We start from the raw sequence: 18,160 nt of genomic DNA on the forward strand, positions 1-18,160 counted from the left end.
ACATGATTTTGTTGCCATAGCAAAGTGTGTCATCAGTGAGTAAGCGCCGTTGAACTGGTTGCTCAACACCGTCCTCCCCCGTCATCGTAACTGACAAGCATGGCAAGTTTAGTGGGTGCGCCAGCCGTGCCTTCACCTGCTCCACAAAATATTGGCATACCATCACCGCCTTCACTTCCTGCGCTGGTAGGCCCATGTCTTCCTCATCGCGTTCACCCCATCTACGGCTCGTTCCACTTTCCACAATGCGATGGAATCTTGCCAACCCTCCATAGCGCGTCTACTATCTCGTCGTCAGCAGCACAGTCGGCAACGCATTCCGAGTCGTTTCAGGAGACTGCTGAACGAGAACTTGTGGAGGCGGTCATGTCTGGCGATGTTTCGAGGGTGTCCGACCTTTTGAAAACACAGGGAAAGCAGAACCTTGAAATTCAGGAACAAGACTCTTTCAAAGAATTTTCATCTGGCAGAGGCGTTTCGAACGCTACAGGGTTGGGATTAGTACACTATGCTGCCTCACGTGGACATTTGGAAGTGCTTCAACTGTTGGTCGAAAGAACGTCCCTGGTGGATGTTGACGTCAAAGACCGCGAAGGCGAGGTAATGCACACTTCATAGATATTCAATACCCTGAACTCTATTTCATACTTCTGTGCACCAGACACCTCTATTAAAAGCAGCGTACAACGGTCACACACAAGTCGTACGATATCTCCTCTCAAAGAATGCAAATGTCAACCAACAAGACAGTGACGGGTGGTCAGCACTGCATAACTGCGCATCGCGAGGTCATCTATTTGCAGCAAGAGCAATCATTGAAGGTGGCGCAGACGTCAACGCCAAAAGCCGAACAGGCCACACCCCATTAAGTGCGTTCCTTGAGTGTGAATACGATTGTTCATGTGTTAACGTACGATCGCTGTTGTAGTGAGTGCGAGCGCTAAGGGATTTCTGGATTTAGTGGAACTGCTTTTAAACAACAAGGCTGACCCGCTTGTGAAGAACAATTTTGGAGACACCGCGTATGACTTGGCTGCTCAATCGGAGGAGGCCTACATTTGTGAAGTGCTACAAGTGTCGGAACAGGATACCTTGGAGCGGCTATCCAGGGATCAAGGTAAGGTGGTGGTGCTGAAACTGTTCCAGGAGTGCGAAGCCTCACCCTTGGTCAGCAGGGCAACGTGGGTCAAAGCACCCACTAATGGCTCAGCACAATACGGTTGTTGAAGTGATTCATGAGAACCAGCGATCAGGGTTCCTCTCCCGACAATTTTCTGTGGCAAATTTAAGTAAGAATGACATCCGAGGTCCATGGTCTAGTTCGGCAGGGCGCCCATGCACTCTTGAAGATGTGCATTTACCGCTAGTGCGAAACCCGCAGTCGGGGCAGCTGGTCAGGGGATGGTTTTGGTTGACGGATTGGCGTGTGGACACCAAGCATCCGAGAGTAGACCCTGTGGAAGGCTGGCAGGTAAGCTTGGTAGTGAATCATGAGATCAAAAAACGTCGGCTGAATCGCTGCACGTCAGTATGCCAAAGCATTTGAGGAACCAGACGCACAATGGACAGCAGCACCAATTGGTTCGACCTTGGCGATGACTGGTTGGGTGCGGCGCAGACGGTGGATCCGTGTTCGCAAGCGAAGAGTCGATGATACATCTGGCAGCAGGGGAGAGCAAGATGCCGATGGTATTGATGCCACTGGCGACTATGTCGCTCGGGCGCAAGCTCTTGTGCAGAATATTCCGCAAGATGCAAACGAAGGTGACATGCATATGGTGAAAGATGAGCTACAATCATATGAGGAAGCCATTGCGATGCTTCTTACCGGCATCAAAAGTATGTTGACACTGCAATCCTTCAAAGAAGTCTCCCGCCTAATACATCATTCAGGCGAAAAACGTGCGGATGTCAAACGAATGGCTTCTTCGCTGGTCACTTCATATTTGGAGCATGCTGAACAGCTAAATACCCTCATCAATACGGTCGCAGAGGGAGAGGAGGAGGAGGAGGGGAAATCTACGGGTTCACCAGCAGCATCCAGCTCTAAAGGCAAATTACCTTTAGGAGGGAATGGTGGTGAGTGACACGTAGCCTTTTTTTGAGATGATTTATCCATAGAGCTTGTTAACATGCATTGAAGGGCAGCCCTCGACACAGGTAAATCAAATAGTTGAAAGCATGCCGGATACACAGGAGCGGCCGGAGGTCCTTGACGAACACGCCCAACCTCCATCGCCTCTACCCTTTGGAGAGGCGCGATCAATGGCAATCTCGACCCCAATTAATCCCCTCAGTGGAACTACTTCTTCTGCACCGCTTGCCATGTCACCGATATCATCATGGCAACCTGATGACGAAGCTCCCCAATGTTCGCAATGTCAGCGCCGCTTTACGATATGGCTGCGAAGACATCACTGCCGGTATGTTCGGGTCGTCGCATTGCATTTTCCAGTGTTGAACTCGCTGTACACATGGTTGACGCGCTTCTTAGGTGGTGCGGCCGTATTTTCTGTGCGAATTGCACCGCATCCAGGCTTCCTCTATTTCCCAACACCGCACCCCATCGGGTCTGTGACTCCTGCTTTGACTATCTTTCGAACCGCAATGCCCATTCCACACCCCCCTCCACCCCAACACATATGGGCGATCCCCCGTCACCGTCACGATCGGCGTATTCGGCCGCTGAGAGCATCATGAATGAGTGTCCTGTTTGTCAAGCCAGTCTAGACAACCAAAATATGTCCGAAGAGGAAATGGAGGCACATGTTGCAGATTGCTTGGATAGAGTCGCCACTGGACGGGGACAAGGGCAGTTGATCAGCGGCAATCGTTATGTGGGTGGGTAAATTGTTATTAGGCCTCAAGAACTGTTTAGAGCCTCTCAATGTAACCTGGTGGTGTCCCACATTAGTCCAGATTCTGAAAGAGGACCTTCCGAATAGGGAGTGCGCAATCTGCTTTGAGGAATTTCTGCAAGGTGTGATGCGCAATCGGCCGGTCTATCGCCTTTGACTTCTTGCCAGTCGTATTTACTAAGCTTCGAAATAGGGCAACGAATAGCGCGATTGAATTGTCTCTGTTTATATCACCAGCATTGCATTGAAGCTTGGTTTACGAATCCGAATTTCGGCAGCCGGGCCTGCCCTGTACATTTCAAATAATAGTGGACAGGAAGAAAAGTAGTTTCCGTTATCGTATATAGGGAGCAGAGGCGGCATGCTTGCCAAATCACATTGATCTATTATCGAAACACCCAATATTAAATTTATGCTCCAAAGCGTTGCTGACAACTGGCGTATTGTTTCATGCCTCTTCTATACCCCATAAATGACAATTCCCCTTGCACCGCACTGTATCACACAGATTATCAGGAGAAACGACAATAAGTGGAATACGAAGGTCATCTACAAACCAGAATTCAGAGAGACGGATATTCCATGGACAGAGGTTCCCGATTTCAACGAAATTTGATTGGCAGCCAACCACATAGATTAATTCAGGTTCTGGAAACTGGTTCAGATCGGGGCTATCTGTGGTATTTGTTATAAGGAGAGGGGCACCGGAAGGAGCCGTGTTCTGGAATAAAGAAACTGTCACGTACCAGCCTTTATGAGCTTGTCTATCAGGTCCACGTCTGCAGTGAGGTGAACGGGGTTGTCAGCACGAGAAGCCGCGAGCGCTTGCCGTGCCAGTGTTCTGGCTACGCGAACGAGCGAATTTCGCCCATCGGACGCCGAAATAAGATTCACCAACAGGTCTACATCAAAGTATGAAAATAATGCGAGGAATTACAATAACAAACTTCCCCCTTACCAACATGTCGCCCGCTTTCTGAATTTTTATTTGACGACGTCGATGGTTGTGGTTCATCGGTAGGTCGACGGACACCATGTGGATCCAAATCTATTCCTTCATCCAGGATAGTCCGCTCTCTTTGGGTACGATCTATTGGCGAACCAGATACCAAGAACTGGATGCTTGCTTTTGCTTGCACCGGTGGATCAGCACTCTCTCGACAGAAGTCAAGCTTGTCGACAATTTGCGCCAAACTTGCAGCATGGGATTTTAATAATCCTGCATACGTTTGAGAGCTATGATTAATTTGAAAATTGAAAAGCTTCAAGAGGTCAGTTTACATTGCAACAATAGTATATATTACCCTTCTCGTCAAACACTGTTAAGCACGCCACACCATCGGATAAGCACCACTCCACTATGTTCCCCACTGAATTCATCCAGCTTTGGTACTCGCCGTCTTCGTCGTACGCTGAACTCAAGCTGTGCTGCAGAGGCCGAAACACTACCGCCACGTGGCGTGGACGCTTTCCGCGCAGTTCGTTGTCCTGGTCCACAGGTTTCTTCGGACCCCAAAAGGCAACCCAAACAGTGCGGAACCATAGCACAATTGCCAAGAGACGCAGATAAATGAACCTCGACGGGAAAGAGGACACCAGCTGCGAGCCTCCTGAAGGTCTCTGAAGTGCCTGGGAAGTTACCGGAGGTATTGTCATCTTTGCTCTTGCCCTCGTTCTCTGCTTGTCATGGTGCAAGTCAAAAAGGCCCAAAAAACTTAAGTATGGATGAGGCCGATGCTGCTGTGCCATCATCCCGGCGCGCGTAGAAATTCACCCGAGATCGTTGGCCACAGGCTCTTCCTCGTGGGATTTGGAGGGAGGGACTTCAGCATTTGCGGTACTCTACTCGTGCTTGTGTGTCGTGCTTGTGTGTGGGTGCGGGTAGTGTCGTTTTGTCGTTGAGGTTTGCACTCTCCCAGGCCATGGAGGTGGGGCCATCCACAATCGTGTCTGGTGGTCTGGACATGAGCGTTCCACAACCAAATACGCGATCTCGGTTTTGCATCTCAGCAGCACCATGATACTTTCACCTCTCCTGCGTCGAAATCTTCAAGAGTGGGGGTTTCCACCTGCACAATTAATATCTAATAGCGGCGCAGAAAGCGCACCTGTCCCGTCAGACGTCTTCAAACCAGTTGCAGAATTTCTTCTCCTAAGGTGGCACATGATTCTCCCTGTTGAGCCGTGTCCAAACCGCTCACGCAGAGCGTTTTTGATAACTTGAACGTAGATTTGAACCTTCTTTGAAGAGAATATGCGACGACAGAGGAGTACCAGATTCACAGAGTATATATACTCATCATGTTCATATTGCCAATTGTGTCCGTCCTCAAGTTGTTTTGCATTTCGCACCAGGGCTACCATTTATGGCGTCCTTGATGGGACTTCGCGATAATTTGGAAACCGAATTATTTGAGGTGGGCATAATTGCAGCTCTCATGTTTTTCATTATGCGCAGGACGCAAAGGAAGGACAGGCAGTCGGTAACTTTGGCGGCCACACCCTGTTAGGATACAAGCAGGTTGGCAGAGCGTCAGCACTTTCTGGAAACTCTCTCCTCAATGGTGCGGATGAACGGCTCTATAAAAAATAATACGGACGCAGATGCTTCTCTCGATACTGCGGAGCCGCGCAAGAGTGGGATGTATGTAATTGCCATTTCAAGACCAGAGGATATTACCTTTACACAATCCACATCAGATCAGTCAGTGCCATAGATCTAGATACTCAGCTTGCTGAGGATTGCCACTTGCTGGACATTTTCTGCAACTCGCATCTGCCTGTGGCCACTTCTACCGAATGCAATGTTTTTGATAAAAATGTCTTTAACGAAGCAGTTGGTAACGCTGCAATTGATGAATTCGAGTGAGTATCTTTGGTGAAAACGTCAAGTGTTAAGCTCATTAATCGGATTGCTAGTTCATCAACACTGCGTCTTTTGAGCGACCGGATAAGCAATGAACAACAGACTCTGCGTCTCGCCACCGACGACCTGCATGCCAAACAAATATTGGTAATTTTGTAGTCTTTCAGTAGCCTAGAGGTCTCAGCGCATCGTCCATTACCAGTCCGCTAACTCTTTGCTCACGCCAGGTTGACAGGGATGCGCAGGATTACTCTTCGCCAGAGTTTATATCCCAACTACAAGCGCTTGCTTTGAGTGTTACCGCACAATTAACGCAAATGGCAAGTCTTTTGGAAGTGGAGGTGATGCCTTCGAAGGCAAACAGTCCTGGGAGCGTCAGAGCTGGTACAGTTAGCTTTCTTCAAGAGCTGAAGCTTTGGACACTGGAGGTACTCATTTTATGCAAAGTACCAGGGCTCGGTCAAGCCGTGTCAGCAGCCCATGCGCAGAACCACGTATTTGAAAAGGTCTGTTATGTATACACACTCGCATGGTTAATTACGTTCTGACTGTGGGATAGATTCTACATCATGTGCATGCGATTAAGGAGTCCCACGAAGCGAGTTTGCAGGCACTGCAGGTTCTCGAGTCAAATCAACTGTCGCCCGATAATTCCATCGCAGAATCCAGATCACCGGGGACAAGCGCAGCTGTCGAAGAATTGCTATCGAGACTGCAAGAATCTCTTTCTCTGCGGGAGGAGATACTAGATGATATGCGCAAGCTGGAGGGAATGGCGCTGGAGGGAACGAGAACTGAGTCGCCAATTCCGTTGTAATTTTGTTAACTAGAGATACTTAAAGCACGAGTAACTAGCTCATGCTTAATGTACATTACTTTTGACCTGGTGCCCATGCTACATTACTATTTGCCGTGGTCAGTCGAAACAGATTTGTGCCCTTGCATTGAGAAAACTCTTACCGTGAAAAAAGGGCAAAGATGTACGCAACAAAAAGAGACCATGCAAGAGAGGATGAACTCCGTAGAGATCTAGTGACTTGAAATGGCCACTGCCAGCATCATGCTTACCAGTGTGCCTTTGAACCGACGGTCGAAGCTATACCTGAGACGATTCTTCCGAACAGGGAGAAGCAGATCCTTCGGTCCGGCGAGGTGCATTACTACTATGTATACCCGTACGCTTTCCTTGTGACATTCGGCGTGCACAATTACCAGTGTATTTATTCCTTCCAGTCACGATGTAGGCGGGGGTTCGGATGCGAAAGAATGACATTGAAGTCATGAAATGATGCAACGATGGCTAGTGGGCTGTGGTTGGTTTCAGGGGTTTTGAATACAAAGCATCCTTAGACGATCCGTACAGGAATGTCAGATAGGGGAGGCTTTGTGACACCCAGGTTAATGGCCGATGGGAGGAATCAACGCATGCAGGGGGACAATCCCTCGTTTTGAAGTATGAAGATCTTCTCCACCGCTCCTATAACTTTCAGGGAGAGTATAAGGGGAGCACAGCTTCGTACTTGAATTGTTCCCTGTCGGCTGTGGAGCACTCGAGAATATGCGTAAATCAACGAAACTAAACCTTTATACCCAGTTAACCACGCATTCCCCTTTGGAGACAAAATGCTATTTACCGTCAATGGCCTGAAAATTTATAAATTCTGGGAAGCCATGAGGCTGGTGGATACACGTAGTCGGGATTACGCCTTCATAGGCATAAATATGCTCTCTAGCTGTAATATTGAATACATGTCTGCCCTAAGGTTCTAAAGCCTCAGCCTCACATCAAATATCGAAGATGACAGCAGGGCTATTTGATGCCCACGCCACAAGGGTATCGTCACAATGATAGAATGGCTGCGTCTTAAGAGGACGAATGGTATTGAATCATCCCTATCGATGCAACTATTAGCGCTGGCGTGAATTAGCGAAATTTCCATTACAAGGCTCACCAAACTTTCCGTTGACCATCCAACCCTTATCTTCAGCAGTAAGTTGCTCAGCTTGCCCAGGTTTCAGTCCAACTGCGACATCGCTTTTGCAAGTTCGGAGTAAGAGGAGTGGCGGAGTCTTATCATTCGCTAAGGGGCCCAGGGCTTCCTTGAATGGCGTGGTTACTGGCCATTCCGCGTCATAAACAGCTTTGCGATAATTCAAGTCGCCCTTGAAGATCAAGAAATCCGATCGACACATATATTCGTAGATATGCTTTCCTGCAGTGGGAAGCTGCCAAAAAGGATATGGCAACGTCCAGAATGGATCTACTCTGACTTCCCAGGTGCCGTCCGCAAGCAATGCTCGCCATTTCTCCAACCGATGGAGCAGAATAGCGTTATTAGTTGCGCGTGCATGGTTTTCCACTGCGTCCAAAGTCCATTTGAAATCTCTGTGGGTGGTATCGCTGACGAACCATGGGAAGGCCTTTGCATGGAACACTATTTTGGCCGCAGTACTCGAATGCACAAGCCAATCTGCGAGACACAGATCCGCAAACAGCTCAAAACCTACAGATGGGTTGGATTATCTGGACTTTCTGATTAGGCATCTGGCAAACTCTCACCTGCATTATCCAAGATGATGTCGACCCTCCCGCGTTTGATGCCCTCCAGTCGTTGAAGAACTTTTTCCAGGTCGTTAACAATGACCTTTTCTTCAACCTTTGCCAAGCTTCCGGCCGATGTCGTCTGCATCGCGTGTATATCGGCGTGAGTCACGTTGATAAGCAGAGACAGGTCTGTTTGATTGCCCCATAGGGAAAACTATGCAGAGAGACTTAATTCAAAGGTGCTGCATTATTGCTACAAAATAACGCACTTGCAGGAATTCTTTCAAAATTGCCTTTCGCTCCAATTCGTTGGTTAGCGACAGCTCTACGTCATGGAGGTGCTTCCCAAGCTCCTCCACGGATTTGAGTGATCCAAATAGAGCCGGCTAAAGGAGGAGATGTCATTGAACCGCTCTATAGTATTTGATCATTCAATAACATACGATGAACAATGAAAGTCACCTCCTTCTGCTGTGCGGCAAACACATCAAAATCCTTCCAATATTTAGTTCGACTAAATATCTCGCGAATTTTTCTGTACTAGAGTGGACTGTTCAGTCAGAATCATTATTGGCCGACAGCTTGCAATAGTCACCATGTAGCACTCGACAAAGAGCCAAGGCGCCGAGAACCAAGTCTTCTTGTCCTTGGCAACCGCCCCTAGCAGGAAGTTCCAGGTTTCCGCATCCTCTTCCGAATCCCGAAGGATATCTAAGGGACGATCCCTCTGTAGCTCATATGTCAGTTTGCTCAACTGAGATATGCAGTCCTTGGCTTCCGCAGTTTTCTCGGCGGGATAGTCATCTGTCTCGGCATGCAGGGTTCGCGTAAGAGTGTCGATGGCTTTTGTCAATATGACGGGAAGCCTGTCCTTCACCGTAACATATGCAAACGATCCTTTGACCTCGCCCCTTAGGGGTAAGACGTTTGGAGGAAGCTCCGCGAGACGCTCCATGTCTCAAATGACGACAAAAAACCCGCTTACCAGTCCGATCGCTTCGTCCTGTCAAATGTCACACTAAATGAGCTGACGTCACGTAATTATTGACTCCACAGCCACATGCGGACTTTGGGATGAAATTGAAATAGCACACATTGCTTTTGGTTTTCCACTCGCATATCAGCTTTTGAACAAGACGCAAATGGGGAGAAGAATAACTCCAGATCATGAAGAGATGCGATATGATCCTGGTAGTAAAGATGTTGACTTGGAGAGTGGGTGTGTATCTTATTTGACGGCTGCCTTTGGAATGTCACGCCGTCTCATTGCTTTACGGCAGACGACAATCTCCCCAGATCAAGATAGGGGAAAGTAGGCCTAGTACAGCGAGCTCTACTGTGACGTACAATTCGGAGGATTTCCGCCATCCACCGAACGCCGTTGAAATCGATCCAAAGCATAAACCTGCCGTTAAAGTCTTTGGTAGAGTCGGGTTCGTTGCGAAATCGATCATCGTGCGTTCCAGTGCTGAGATTACCAGATCGTGTGCTCTGAATTGTAGCTAACGGATTTATGCAGTACGGTGTATTAGGAGGACTCCTGATCAGAAACGCCGCGGGTGGTGGGGAAGATTCGTCACCACAGGGGGTCTTTGTCCTAGTCGGCGACAACGCTGTCGGAATTCCCTTATTGGTTGTCCTCGCCGTCGCCCTCGTATTTTACTGCATCTGGAGATTGTATGTGCACTTACGGATTTGGATTCATTCTGAACGTGTTCTAATTGAAACAGCTGGGAGGCATTCCAAGGTCAAGGATCGGATGCTACGTTCTCGCAAAAAAAGAATTTCTTCAAGTACCGAGTCTCGCCATTTGTTTCTGGTGCTGTGTATACTGCCTACAGTAGGTAACCCTTCTCAACCAAATTGGGTTCTACAACGCTGCTTACTTGTCACTCGATAGCGTACTATGTCATACGAACAATCTTCACAACTCGTAGCCAGAGAGATGCACAACAGGGAACAGAAATAACTCAAAGTTCCTTTCCAGGTATGCAATGTGTCTGGGATGTCCCTCGGTCACATAACTAAGAGGCATCCTGTGTAAAATGATAGACAGCTGGGCGTCTTCCGGTTCACTGGGGAAATTTGGCGTCTGCTTCTTTGGCCTTGTCTTTCTTTTAGCCACCTTCATACAGTTCCAAGTTGCATATACGGGGAGCTTTAAGCGGGACTTGTATCAGAACAAACTGGAGAACAAATGGATTAGACGGCTGAGTGAGTCTTTGAGCTTTCTATCGATGCGCTTACGACAAAGTATTGAGATCGATTCAGTTCACGGACTAGGCCACATTGGGTTCACCGCAAGAGGTCTTGTGTTCTTGCTAGTTGCCATCCTCATGTTCCGGAGTGCCGCAGGTGGGGACGGAGCGAGTGCAGATAAAAATCACAGTGTCACAGGCAAGGCTGTGGAAACCCTTACGGTATGCAGCGTAGGTAGCCCCTCAGTGAAGAGCATATAAATTAAAGCTTCTGTTTGCTAGGGTAACTGGTGGGGTAGGACAATTTTAGTGCTGCTGGGAGTCGGGTTACTACTATATGCTCTTTTCGCATTGACAAATGTGTACTATAAGGTAGGTGGTCGTATCTACCATCGCAACCAAGTAAGTCCATATAGTGATAAATACCCAACATTAGATCTTTCCGACACCACCACCATCTCGAAAGCCTGCCGTCTCTGATGAACCGCAAGAAGGGCCGGAGACATCGGAAGCACATCACTAACCCGCAATTTTGTGAAAAAAAAGAATTTTATCTATTTTTTGGTTTAGTAATCGTAGTTACAGAAGTGTATCATTATTCACATGATGTGTATGAAAGACATTTAAATTTATAAAGCGACATTTGAAAGTGTATCGTTGCTGCAAACGTGCCCCTTTATTGTACAGTCGTATGTCCAACTCCACAGATCGATTGCCAATGCAGTCTTTTTAAGCTGGAAAATAGTACATTCCAGTCCCATAACTTATGCGTGTCATCACAATGCTGAGGCAGCGAACGATTTCAGAAGAGCATCCATTCCAATCTGCATAGTGCATGTGCAAGAGTTGTTAGGTAATGGCGGAGTAGTTGACGTTATTTATTGCCCTTTCTGCGGATAGGGTTTCCATGATTCTATTGCTTTATCGTCTACCCGGAAACCTTCTACACCGCATGCTGCGCGCACGCTCGAAGTCCGACGCGGCCGTTAAAACACCTTTGGAACGCTTACGTATGCGCGACCTAGTTACAAGAACGCGCGGGAATCCTGGCAGGCCTTCGTTCCGAGGCTTCTCTATTATGCAGGTCTGATTTTCGGGGCGGGGCGAAAAATGCTACAAGCATAAAAGTCGTCCTTTCCCTCTTCTCCCCTCACTTGGTTCCCTCTCCGTGCTGGTATCCAAGTGTATTTAGAGAGTTGCCATCGAAATAACTGTTGCAAACATGTCGCCCAATATGAGCTTCACCTGCAGTCTCACCTTTGCACTGTTGTTGCTCCTGTGTATCCCATTGATTGATGCTCGACCGCGTCCAGCCGAAGTCGAGCGTCGGCAATTGGTCAGTTCCGTCGTGACTCTCACGCTGATCAGTCCCACTAGTCCGTCAAGTGCTTCTGTTGAGCCGACTACCGAGCCAACCACCACGACCACTGCCACTACCACTACTACTGAGTGGACTGCGACCACCACTACGGTAGCAACGTCTCCGACTCCCACGTGTACGCCTGGTGAACCCGCCGCCGGATCATGGCTTGACTCCATTTTTGGCCAAGGTCTGGATCGGATCCTGATGAACACCGCGAGTGTGTATAACAGCAGAATCTTCCCAGTGTTGCAAAAATGCGACGTTATCAAGTCGGATGTTGATGAAGATCGTAAGTTGCCTCGTTATCCGCATAAGTCATGTTAACTTTAGTTAAATTCGCGCTTTGTGATGCAGTACAACGCTTTTACTTTCTCTACCACCTGGCCCAAAATCTAATTCACGAACCAGCTCTTACCGGAAACCTGACCGCACAAGGCATTCTGAGCGATGCCATATGCGATGTTTTGGAGGCTGTACACAGCCTGATGAGTCTCGTCGATTTCTACGGAAACTCTTCCTGCACCAGTAATCTTGTGTCGGTCGCCGAGAACGGCATGTCCGTAGGAATCTGGCCATGCTTGCAAGATTCTTATCCCGGGGACGGATCGAATAAACCCTTCCTGTTCCCTCAAGCTGATCTCGAAACGAAGAAGCCAGATGTAATTGCAATCGCACAGGGCTTTGGTTGCCGTGGAAATGTGGTCAAAAGAATGATGAAAAGGTCGGAGATCCTGAGTGGCGTACAGCGGATTTAGATTAAAGCGCAGAGGAGAAAGTGATGAAACACTAGATGTAGTTGATATGTGTATATGTGTGCTTACCTGCGTTCTATTTATACTTAAGCTTTAATGTTAATAATACTTTTGTGTCATCGGTCGACTTCGCATGTGCAGATGTAAATGCCAAGATTGGTGAGCTGCTCGCAACTAGTGGTCACAATAGTAGACGCTTTAAGCTGGAATTTATTGAGAGTATTTCCAATATACCATATTATTCATCTGCGTGGAATTTGCTATTAACTACATCAGTAGAGTCCTATGATTAATCTACAATCTACTTAGTCTACAAAAGGAAGTAACCACATAGTTCTAGTACTATAGAATCATCGGAAAGAGCCGGCTTTCCGCTTGCGGGGTCATAGAGACAATATTAGAACTATTAGATGATAAATGTTGTCGCAAGGACACCCGCAATGACCAACAGGGTAGAGGCAGCAGCTGCGTGTCTAGTAGCCGAGTTTTGTCCTAGTAGAACCGAATATACACCACATTAGCTATGCTTGATATCCCGCCAAACCTTTACAAGGAACTTACTTTTGGTTTCAGGCCATGGGTTGGCAGCAGTAACACCAACATCTGTTGTTACCATCTTGAAGCCCTGATTTCCTCCTTGCACAACAATGCCGTAAAACTTGATAGAGTCATTGAGCGGTCGCACTGGGGGAAGCCATTTGAAAGTAACTGGGAGATTCTTTTGCTTGTCACTCTTTGAGCTCAAAGTAGCCCCCTTCCCGTAACTTCCACATCCCGCAGGATCGGCCTTCTCGTCATTGCCATCCAATGTCGTATAGTCATCGCCGTTGAGTTCGACCCAGGTGCCAGTGTGGTTCTGGTAGTACTGGGACTGTGCAGCGTACAGAACGATTTCTGTGTACGAAGCAATTCCAGAAATTGTTACTTCGATAGGTGTGTTAGGATCATAGGTTTTTATGCCCTGAGGAAGATGGACAGAATATGGGAGAGCCGCTTTGTGCTCGCCATAGGACTTTAGGCTAAAGGCCTTGTTGGTGTCCGCTGTGCAGATCTTGAATGCACCTGCGGCTTCCGCAGATGCGAGAAGTGGGAGGAGGAGTAGAGGAACAGTGAGAAACTGCATGATATTCTATGAGGTTCCGTTGAAGGCGGAGGAGAAGGAATGGGGACTGGGGGGAATGGGGAGAGATGACGGACAAAGAAAACCTGACAGTGAAACGACAAAAGCACAACGTCAGCAAGCCGTTTCGACGATCGCGTACAATTGCTTACACAAGCCGGTTTGAGTGTGCAGTTGTGGATTGATGGTTTCATAAAGAAAATTGAGCAAATGGGACGACGACGTTGAAAAGCGACGGCGACGACAGCGGGGTGAATCACAAATCACAATTGACCCTATTGGGAGGGACTCGCAGTTAACATTGATGGCCCATCAGGACCTATGAGGACCCATCAAGTCCATGTAGGAAGGGTTGCTAGGGAATCGAGCGGACATGACATGTCCACAGCGCTCCAGGTGCATTTCGCCTAATTGCAGCCAGTAAGATAAAAGTCATCCCAACGCCCAAAGGGGCTAGTATAAGGATCCATTGCCAGTTTTCCCGTATTCACAACAGCATTCAACCTAATGAACTGAATCATGCGTCCCATTGCATGGCGGGCTGACGCGTTGTCGCGTTTCTGAGGTAATAAGGCAAGTGACGGACATCGCAGGCGGAACTGTGAGACGAAACACTTCCGCAATTGCTATTTTCATCTCTATTGAATCATATTCAGTTGGCCATGGTAGACACAAACCCACCCCCAACGAACTCTGCAGATCCAGCTTCAGACCTCTATGACCAGAACCAACTGACCCTTCCCCCAAATGCCCTCCAAACTTTAATCTACGAACACCTGGTCCACAACTGCTATAGCGAAACCGCTAGAGCTTTCAATGCATCTTGTCGCATTGATTCCCATTTCGGCCCGGATGAAAAACGGCTTGAGTTGGACGACGACGGAGATGTTGAAATGAGTGAAGGGGTGACGGCGGCGCAAACCCTCGAGCCTCGGAAAAGAGTGTGGGAAATGATAGTCAAGGGGCAAATTCCAGAAGCGATTGAGTTCTGTAATGATGCTTTTCCTGGGGTGCTGGACGGGACAACAAAGGAGAGTGTGGATATTCTTTTTGAATTGCAATGTCAGAGATTTGTGGAGTGTGTCAGACAAAGGTGCGCGGTGGATGCCCTGGCATTTGCACAAGAAGGTACTGTGGAAGTGGACGTCCATGCTGCAGTTGTGGTTCCCTTCTTTACTGACTACCTTTTTTTCTGGCCTTTAACGTACAGAACTTGGAAAATTCATTTTCCATGGACCACAGTACTTGACTGCTCTGAACCGCATCATTGCGTTGATAGCGTATGCAGATCCAGAAACATCTCCAGTTGCCGAATTTTTGTCACAGAAACGGCGAGAGGAAGTTGCAACCATGTTGAATAGCTATATTTTGTGTTAGTACTCTGTCCCGTATTCTGGCGAATTTCAAAGCTCAACTATGTTGCATCATGTAGCGTACCACAGCCTGCCGCCAACAACGACAATGGAACGTATTGTTCGTCAAGCGACGGTCGTGCGGGAGGCATTAGGAGAGGCACCGAAGGATGGGAAGAAGAGCGGGAAGGTAAGAGCGGCTTGCTCTTTCCTGATATGATTTGGATATTGAATTTTCTTCCCTTGTGAACAGCCACAACATCCTAAATGGCAGCTTTCAATACTGGTGGGTGAGGCGGGTGTATAGATGTTGTGACAAGACTTTTTCAAACTATTTTCGGTATTGGGCTCAAATTCCGTACGAGTTGTGTTTCGAGTCCGGTATCTATGTCTGCGACGCATGTCCTACCTATCGCCGACGGGTACTACCCAGTGTCATGTCATGCTTTACCCTTTTGGGTTGTTTTCATTCGTCATTTGCAGAAGTTGCAATAGATTGACCACCGCTGGATTGACATACAATCATTGCCCGTACACTAGTTGGTGTATAAGGAAACAAAGTTCTCTCAATGTGGCACACACCAATCAACCCATTATTTGATTCTATTGCAAAGTCAGTGTATTTCGCTTACAGATCCAGTCAAGCTTGCTAAAGCGGACAGGATAACACTGGTTATCTTGGCTGCCACATTATGGTCAAATGATGCCCTTCAAAATGGCAAGGAAAGGTGAGACGAAATGCCGTAAGTTTGGTAGTCCGCAACCTGAGACGCCAGATAAGGTGCGAGATAGGTGCGCCCGGTCAGCCGGTGCAGTGCTTTCGGTAGTTGACTCCTTGGCGTCCCAATATTGGATGTAAGGGAATTTTGTAGTGTAATGAACATTGTATAGACATGTCGTAATGACTGATCGCGTCCTTCGCGTAATCCGGTCTCGTGCTGGTGGACCCTTTCAAATGTAACTTTCGTTAAACATTTGTGCACAGAACAACGTCGAAATTACCTTGTTGCTTTGATATTCTTGTTCCTGAAAACCAAACCTCAACCACTACAGGCCGTATAGCATGTGGCTACGTCGGAACGCTCCTATTCGCGACCGTGTGGATGCTGGAAACCAGCTCGCCAGTGACCAACGTCTCCAAAAATATGCAGGACGAGGGACAGATACCATCATTCTTGCGCTGCCCAGAGGGGGTGTTCCCGTCGCATTTGAGTAGGGTGTTCAAGACAGCAGCAGTGTCATTCAGTCAGCGTCACTCACAGCCTTGACATATCTGCAGAATGGCAAAGAAATTGAACGTGCCCTTAGATTTGATGTTAGTTAGGAAGCTCGGTATCCCTTTCCATGAAGAGACTGCAATGGGAGCAATGTAAGTGAGACGTGCTTATTCAGCACATACTTTCTCGTTATTGACCTTTGCTCTAACAGCGCCATGGGCGGGGTAACTTATATCAACGAAGAGTTTGTGTCGTCGCTGGGCATATCAAATGCTGATGTGCAGCGAGTCATCCGAAAAGAGGTTTGTGAAAGTGCTAGATACTGCTGAGGGTGGCTGTAAAAAGTTGATCCCGTTGCCAGACCGAAGAGCTTCATCGGCGAAGTAAACACTATCGGGGGAACAAGCCGTATCCAATTCTGGCCGATAAGAACGTCATCATCGTTGATGGTAAGGGTCGGGGCCATCATCATCTGATTGTTCCGATGACTCACTTAATCCGCCAGACGGAGTCGCTACGGGGGCTACCTTGCGAGCTGCTATTCAAGCTGTCAAACAATTCAATCCCAAACAAGTTATTGCCGCCGCTCCAGTTGGAGCTCGGGACAGTTGCAGGGATCTGGCACAGGTTGCAGATGAGATGATCTGCTTGCATCAGCCTGAACCATTCAACGCTGTTGGGCTGTGGTATGTGAATTAATGTGGTGATGATCATAGTAACTTGATCTAAGGCCAGCCGCCACTATCACATAGGTACGAAAGCTTCCCTCAGACTGAGGACGAAGAAGTGATGGAACTTCTTCGCAAGGCGGAACAATTTGGCAAACATGAAGAGTGACATAGCTCAGCATTGGCGGTGGGCTAAGAGTATACTCTCGCGGCTTGTCTTCAGTTTCTTGCTCACATTCCCTTTGGGTATATGCCTGGGCGTGTGTTTCAGCTACTTGTTCTTTTCTTCCGCCTAATGAATCGCTGGAAGAGAGTGGTAAACAATACGGATATAATTCATCATATCATCATCAAAATTCCAGTTGTACGTCTGAGCATGCGGGGGACGTGAAGCCCTCTAACTCATCGGGGAAGATGAGCTTGGGGCCAGATTTCTATTCTGATGGATGGAGCCAAGGTCAACAGTCACACCAAGGAGGGTCCGGAGAGATAGGATTGCCCACGCGAGCCACTTGCAGTGGATCGCAACCCTCCGACGTCAATCCTCAGTACTGTTCTTGAAGTCCCGACTACCTATTGATCTACTTCTTTTTAATACTAGACAGTGGTGCACCAATGTCTTTGCCGCGCAACTTCACGCCCAGAACCCGCTCCATCTTCGCCAAGACTTGCTGGTTTGGATTTGCTGCTTTCCCCGTTTCGTATTCGTTCACCACGGTTGCCTTTTCGTTGATTTTGGTAGCCAAGTCCTTCTGCGTCAATCCCTTTGCCTGTCGCGCCTGTTGAATTGCCTTCGCTACGGACAAGCCCAATCGTTCAACCGTGAAATCCTGAAAATGACTCATCGTCAACATGATGTTCCATTCGTACGTGATCCTTAGATGATGACATACCTCCGTCTCATTGTCAATCTTTGCAGCTTTTCCTGCATCAATCCCCGCACGCTGTGCATTGGTTGTGGATTTCTTCTCTGATGTGACGGATCCACCACCTCGTCGTGCAGCGTTCACAGCCGATTCTGACTTGAGAGCTTTGCTGGTCTCAGGGCGCTTGCGAATCACGGTAACATCATCCCAGGAGCTCATATTGAGGATGTTTCAAGTGCTGTTCTGTTAAAATAAATGCGATGCTGAATCTAAGTTGCTGAGCGGCGATGTGGAGTTTGTAAGCTGGTTGCCAGGATCGCAATAGAAGGTGAGCGAAGTTGGGAGCTCGCAGTCA

General features: G+C 48.0%; 10 protein-coding genes across 12 annotated transcripts; 6 read left to right on the forward strand and 4 right to left on the reverse strand.

The window, feature by feature from the left end:
* Positions 1–86: 86 nt before the first annotated feature.
* SPPG_01352 lies at positions 87–3,343 on the forward strand. Of its 2 annotated transcripts, none has more exons than XM_016749672.1 (10): positions 87–600; positions 662–869; positions 929–1,117; positions 1,173–1,471; positions 1,530–1,839; positions 1,894–2,079; positions 2,144–2,423; positions 2,495–2,841; positions 2,915–2,980; positions 3,052–3,343. In XM_016749672.1, exons 1-10 carry the CDS (start codon positions 100–102, stop codon positions 3,162–3,164), a joined length of 2,499 nt encoding a protein of 832 aa, XP_016611938.1. In that variant the 5' UTR covers positions 87–99; the 3' UTR covers positions 3,165–3,343. The 2 variants fall into 2 exon arrangements, with proteins under 2 accessions (XP_016611938.1, XP_016611937.1); XM_016749671.1 differs by having other exon boundaries at positions 1,176–1,471.
* SPPG_01353 (uncharacterized protein) lies at positions 3,120–4,654 on the reverse strand. The gene is made up of 5 exons (XM_016749673.1): positions 4,163–4,654; positions 3,817–4,077; positions 3,605–3,760; positions 3,416–3,533; positions 3,120–3,353 (listed from the first exon to the last, which is right to left on the reverse strand). Exons 1-5 carry the CDS (start codon positions 4,608–4,610, stop codon positions 3,269–3,271), a joined length of 1,068 nt encoding a protein of 355 aa, XP_016611939.1. The 5' UTR covers positions 4,611–4,654; the 3' UTR covers positions 3,120–3,268.
* A 10-nt stretch (positions 4,655–4,664) lies between these two features.
* On the forward strand, positions 4,665–6,611 carry SPPG_01354 (uncharacterized protein). The gene is made up of 9 exons (XM_016749674.1): positions 4,665–5,015; positions 5,089–5,144; positions 5,214–5,275; positions 5,369–5,502; positions 5,559–5,723; positions 5,778–5,871; positions 5,952–6,108; positions 6,172–6,230; positions 6,284–6,611. Exons 1-9 carry the CDS (start codon positions 4,876–4,878, stop codon positions 6,539–6,541), a joined length of 1,125 nt encoding a protein of 374 aa, XP_016611940.1. The 5' UTR covers positions 4,665–4,875; the 3' UTR covers positions 6,542–6,611.
* A 723-nt stretch (positions 6,612–7,334) lies between these two features.
* On the reverse strand, positions 7,335–10,954 carry SPPG_01355. Of its 2 annotated transcripts, none has more exons than XM_016749675.1 (8): positions 10,517–10,954; positions 10,156–10,455; positions 8,865–10,091; positions 8,732–8,809; positions 8,539–8,655; positions 8,285–8,483; positions 7,677–8,228; positions 7,335–7,617 (listed from the first exon to the last, which is right to left on the reverse strand). In XM_016749675.1, exons 3-8 carry the CDS (start codon positions 9,222–9,224, stop codon positions 7,589–7,591), a joined length of 1,335 nt encoding a protein of 444 aa, XP_016611941.1. In that variant the 5' UTR covers positions 9,225–10,091; positions 10,156–10,455; positions 10,517–10,954; the 3' UTR covers positions 7,335–7,588. The 2 variants fall into 2 exon arrangements, with proteins under 2 accessions (XP_016611941.1, XP_016611942.1); XM_016749676.1 differs by having other exon boundaries at positions 8,865–10,100.
* SPPG_01356 (uncharacterized protein) lies at positions 9,393–11,119 on the forward strand. The gene is made up of 9 exons (XM_016749677.1): positions 9,393–9,488; positions 9,550–9,724; positions 9,789–9,946; positions 10,000–10,109; positions 10,170–10,256; positions 10,322–10,483; positions 10,541–10,689; positions 10,750–10,839; positions 10,904–11,119. The coding sequence occupies exons 1-9, from the start codon at positions 9,412–9,414 to the stop codon at positions 10,988–10,990; spliced, it is 1,095 nt and encodes a 364-aa protein (XP_016611943.1). The 5' UTR covers positions 9,393–9,411; the 3' UTR covers positions 10,991–11,119.
* A 385-nt stretch (positions 11,120–11,504) lies between these two features.
* On the forward strand, positions 11,505–12,709 carry SPPG_01357 (uncharacterized protein). The gene is made up of 2 exons (XM_016749678.1): positions 11,505–12,119; positions 12,185–12,709. The coding sequence occupies exons 1-2, from the start codon at positions 11,690–11,692 to the stop codon at positions 12,583–12,585; spliced, it is 831 nt and encodes a 276-aa protein (XP_016611944.1). The 5' UTR covers positions 11,505–11,689; the 3' UTR covers positions 12,586–12,709.
* A 63-nt stretch (positions 12,710–12,772) lies between these two features.
* On the reverse strand, positions 12,773–13,802 carry SPPG_01358 (uncharacterized protein). Its single transcript, XM_016749679.1, has 2 exons — positions 13,144–13,802; positions 12,773–13,074 (listed from the first exon to the last, which is right to left on the reverse strand). The coding sequence occupies exons 1-2, from the start codon at positions 13,703–13,705 to the stop codon at positions 12,989–12,991; spliced, it is 648 nt and encodes a 215-aa protein (XP_016611945.1). The 5' UTR covers positions 13,706–13,802; the 3' UTR covers positions 12,773–12,988.
* A 471-nt stretch (positions 13,803–14,273) lies between these two features.
* On the forward strand, positions 14,274–15,645 carry SPPG_01359 (uncharacterized protein). The gene is made up of 4 exons (XM_016749680.1): positions 14,274–14,830; positions 14,913–15,074; positions 15,135–15,244; positions 15,308–15,645. The coding sequence occupies exons 1-4, from the start codon at positions 14,365–14,367 to the stop codon at positions 15,359–15,361; spliced, it is 792 nt and encodes a 263-aa protein (XP_016611946.1). The 5' UTR covers positions 14,274–14,364; the 3' UTR covers positions 15,362–15,645.
* Positions 15,646–16,002: 357 nt separating this feature from the next.
* On the forward strand, positions 16,003–17,300 carry SPPG_01360 (uncharacterized protein). Its single transcript, XM_016749681.1, has 6 exons — positions 16,003–16,266; positions 16,334–16,423; positions 16,483–16,573; positions 16,633–16,720; positions 16,777–16,957; positions 17,024–17,300. The coding sequence occupies exons 1-6, from the start codon at positions 16,118–16,120 to the stop codon at positions 17,106–17,108; spliced, it is 684 nt and encodes a 227-aa protein (XP_016611947.1). The 5' UTR covers positions 16,003–16,117; the 3' UTR covers positions 17,109–17,300.
* Positions 17,256–18,150, reverse strand: SPPG_01361 (multiprotein-bridging factor 1). The gene is made up of 2 exons (XM_016749682.1): positions 17,833–18,150; positions 17,256–17,769 (listed from the first exon to the last, which is right to left on the reverse strand). The coding sequence occupies exons 1-2, from the start codon at positions 18,022–18,024 to the stop codon at positions 17,521–17,523; spliced, it is 441 nt and encodes a 146-aa protein (XP_016611948.1). The 5' UTR covers positions 18,025–18,150; the 3' UTR covers positions 17,256–17,520.
* Between the last annotated feature and the right edge of the window lie 10 nt (positions 18,151–18,160).

The sequence above is a fragment of the Spizellomyces punctatus genome (genome assembly GCF_000182565.1).
Source record: "Spizellomyces punctatus DAOM BR117 chromosome Unknown supercont1.2, whole genome shotgun sequence".
Taxonomy (NCBI): domain Eukaryota; kingdom Fungi; phylum Chytridiomycota; class Chytridiomycetes; order Spizellomycetales; family Spizellomycetaceae; genus Spizellomyces; species Spizellomyces punctatus.

Bases quoted from the DNA above. Each gene is read 5' to 3' on its own strand.
- SPPG_01352 (XM_016749672.1), top strand. From the start codon at position 100: ATGGCAAGTTTAGTGGGTGCGCCAGCCGTGCCTTCACCTGCTCCACAA. The intron at 601-661 runs GTAATGCACACT...TCTGTGCACCAG, and splicing joins TCAAAGACCGCGAAGGCGAG to ACACCTCTATTAAAAGCAGC. The intron at 1,472-1,529 runs GTAAGCTTGGTA...GCTGCACGTCAG, and splicing joins ACCCTGTGGAAGGCTGGCAG to TATGCCAAAGCATTTGAGGA.
- SPPG_01353 (XM_016749673.1), bottom strand. From the start codon at position 4,610: ATGATGGCACAGCAGCATCGGCCTCATCCATACTTAAGTTTTTTGGGC. The intron at 4,078-4,162 runs GTAATATATACT...AAACGTATGCAG, and splicing joins AACAGTGTTTGACGAGAAGG to GATTATTAAAATCCCATGCT. The intron at 3,761-3,816 runs GTAAGGGGGAAG...ACTTTGATGTAG, and splicing joins AGAAAGCGGGCGACATGTTG to ACCTGTTGGTGAATCTTATT.
- SPPG_01354 (XM_016749674.1), top strand. From the start codon at position 4,876: ATGATACTTTCACCTCTCCTGCGTCGAAATCTTCAAGAGTGGGGGTTT. The intron at 5,016-5,088 runs GTGGCACATGAT...ACTTGAACGTAG, and splicing joins GCAGAATTTCTTCTCCTAAG to ATTTGAACCTTCTTTGAAGA. The intron at 5,276-5,368 runs GTGGGCATAATT...ACACCCTGTTAG, and splicing joins TGGAAACCGAATTATTTGAG to GATACAAGCAGGTTGGCAGA.
- SPPG_01355 (XM_016749675.1), bottom strand. From the start codon at position 9,224: ATGGAGCGTCTCGCGGAGCTTCCTCCAAACGTCTTACCCCTAAGGGGC. The intron at 8,229-8,284 runs GTGAGAGTTTGC...ACCCATCTGTAG, and splicing joins CATCATCTTGGATAATGCAG to GTTTTGAGCTGTTTGCGGAT. The intron at 7,618-7,676 runs GTGAGCCTTGTA...TTGCATCGATAG, and splicing joins GATGGTCAACGGAAAGTTTG to GGATGATTCAATACCATTCG.
- SPPG_01356 (XM_016749677.1), top strand. From the start codon at position 9,412: ATGGGGAGAAGAATAACTCCAGATCATGAAGAGATGCGATATGATCCT. The intron at 9,489-9,549 runs GTGTGTATCTTA...GCTTTACGGCAG, and splicing joins GATGTTGACTTGGAGAGTGG to ACGACAATCTCCCCAGATCA. The intron at 10,840-10,903 runs GTAGGTGGTCGT...ACCCAACATTAG, and splicing joins TGACAAATGTGTACTATAAG to ATCTTTCCGACACCACCACC.
- SPPG_01357 (XM_016749678.1), top strand. From the start codon at position 11,690: ATGTCGCCCAATATGAGCTTCACCTGCAGTCTCACCTTTGCACTGTTG. The intron at 12,120-12,184 runs GTAAGTTGCCTC...TTTGTGATGCAG, and splicing joins GTCGGATGTTGATGAAGATC to TACAACGCTTTTACTTTCTC.
- SPPG_01358 (XM_016749679.1), bottom strand. From the start codon at position 13,705: ATGCAGTTTCTCACTGTTCCTCTACTCCTCCTCCCACTTCTCGCATCT. The intron at 13,075-13,143 runs GTAAGTTCCTTG...CGGTTCTACTAG, and splicing joins CCCATGGCCTGAAACCAAAA to GACAAAACTCGGCTACTAGA.
- SPPG_01359 (XM_016749680.1), top strand. From the start codon at position 14,365: ATGGTAGACACAAACCCACCCCCAACGAACTCTGCAGATCCAGCTTCA. The intron at 14,831-14,912 runs GTACTGTGGAAG...TTTAACGTACAG, and splicing joins CCTGGCATTTGCACAAGAAG to AACTTGGAAAATTCATTTTC. The intron at 15,245-15,307 runs GTAAGAGCGGCT...CCTTGTGAACAG, and splicing joins ATGGGAAGAAGAGCGGGAAG to CCACAACATCCTAAATGGCA.
- SPPG_01360 (XM_016749681.1), top strand. From the start codon at position 16,118: ATGTGGCTACGTCGGAACGCTCCTATTCGCGACCGTGTGGATGCTGGA. The intron at 16,267-16,333 runs GTAGGGTGTTCA...ACATATCTGCAG, and splicing joins GGTGTTCCCGTCGCATTTGA to AATGGCAAAGAAATTGAACG. The intron at 16,721-16,776 runs GTAAGGGTCGGG...TTAATCCGCCAG, and splicing joins GAACGTCATCATCGTTGATG to ACGGAGTCGCTACGGGGGCT.
- SPPG_01361 (XM_016749682.1), bottom strand. From the start codon at position 18,024: ATGAGCTCCTGGGATGATGTTACCGTGATTCGCAAGCGCCCTGAGACC. The intron at 17,770-17,832 runs GTATGTCATCAT...AGTCATTTTCAG, and splicing joins AGATTGACAATGAGACGGAG to GATTTCACGGTTGAACGATT.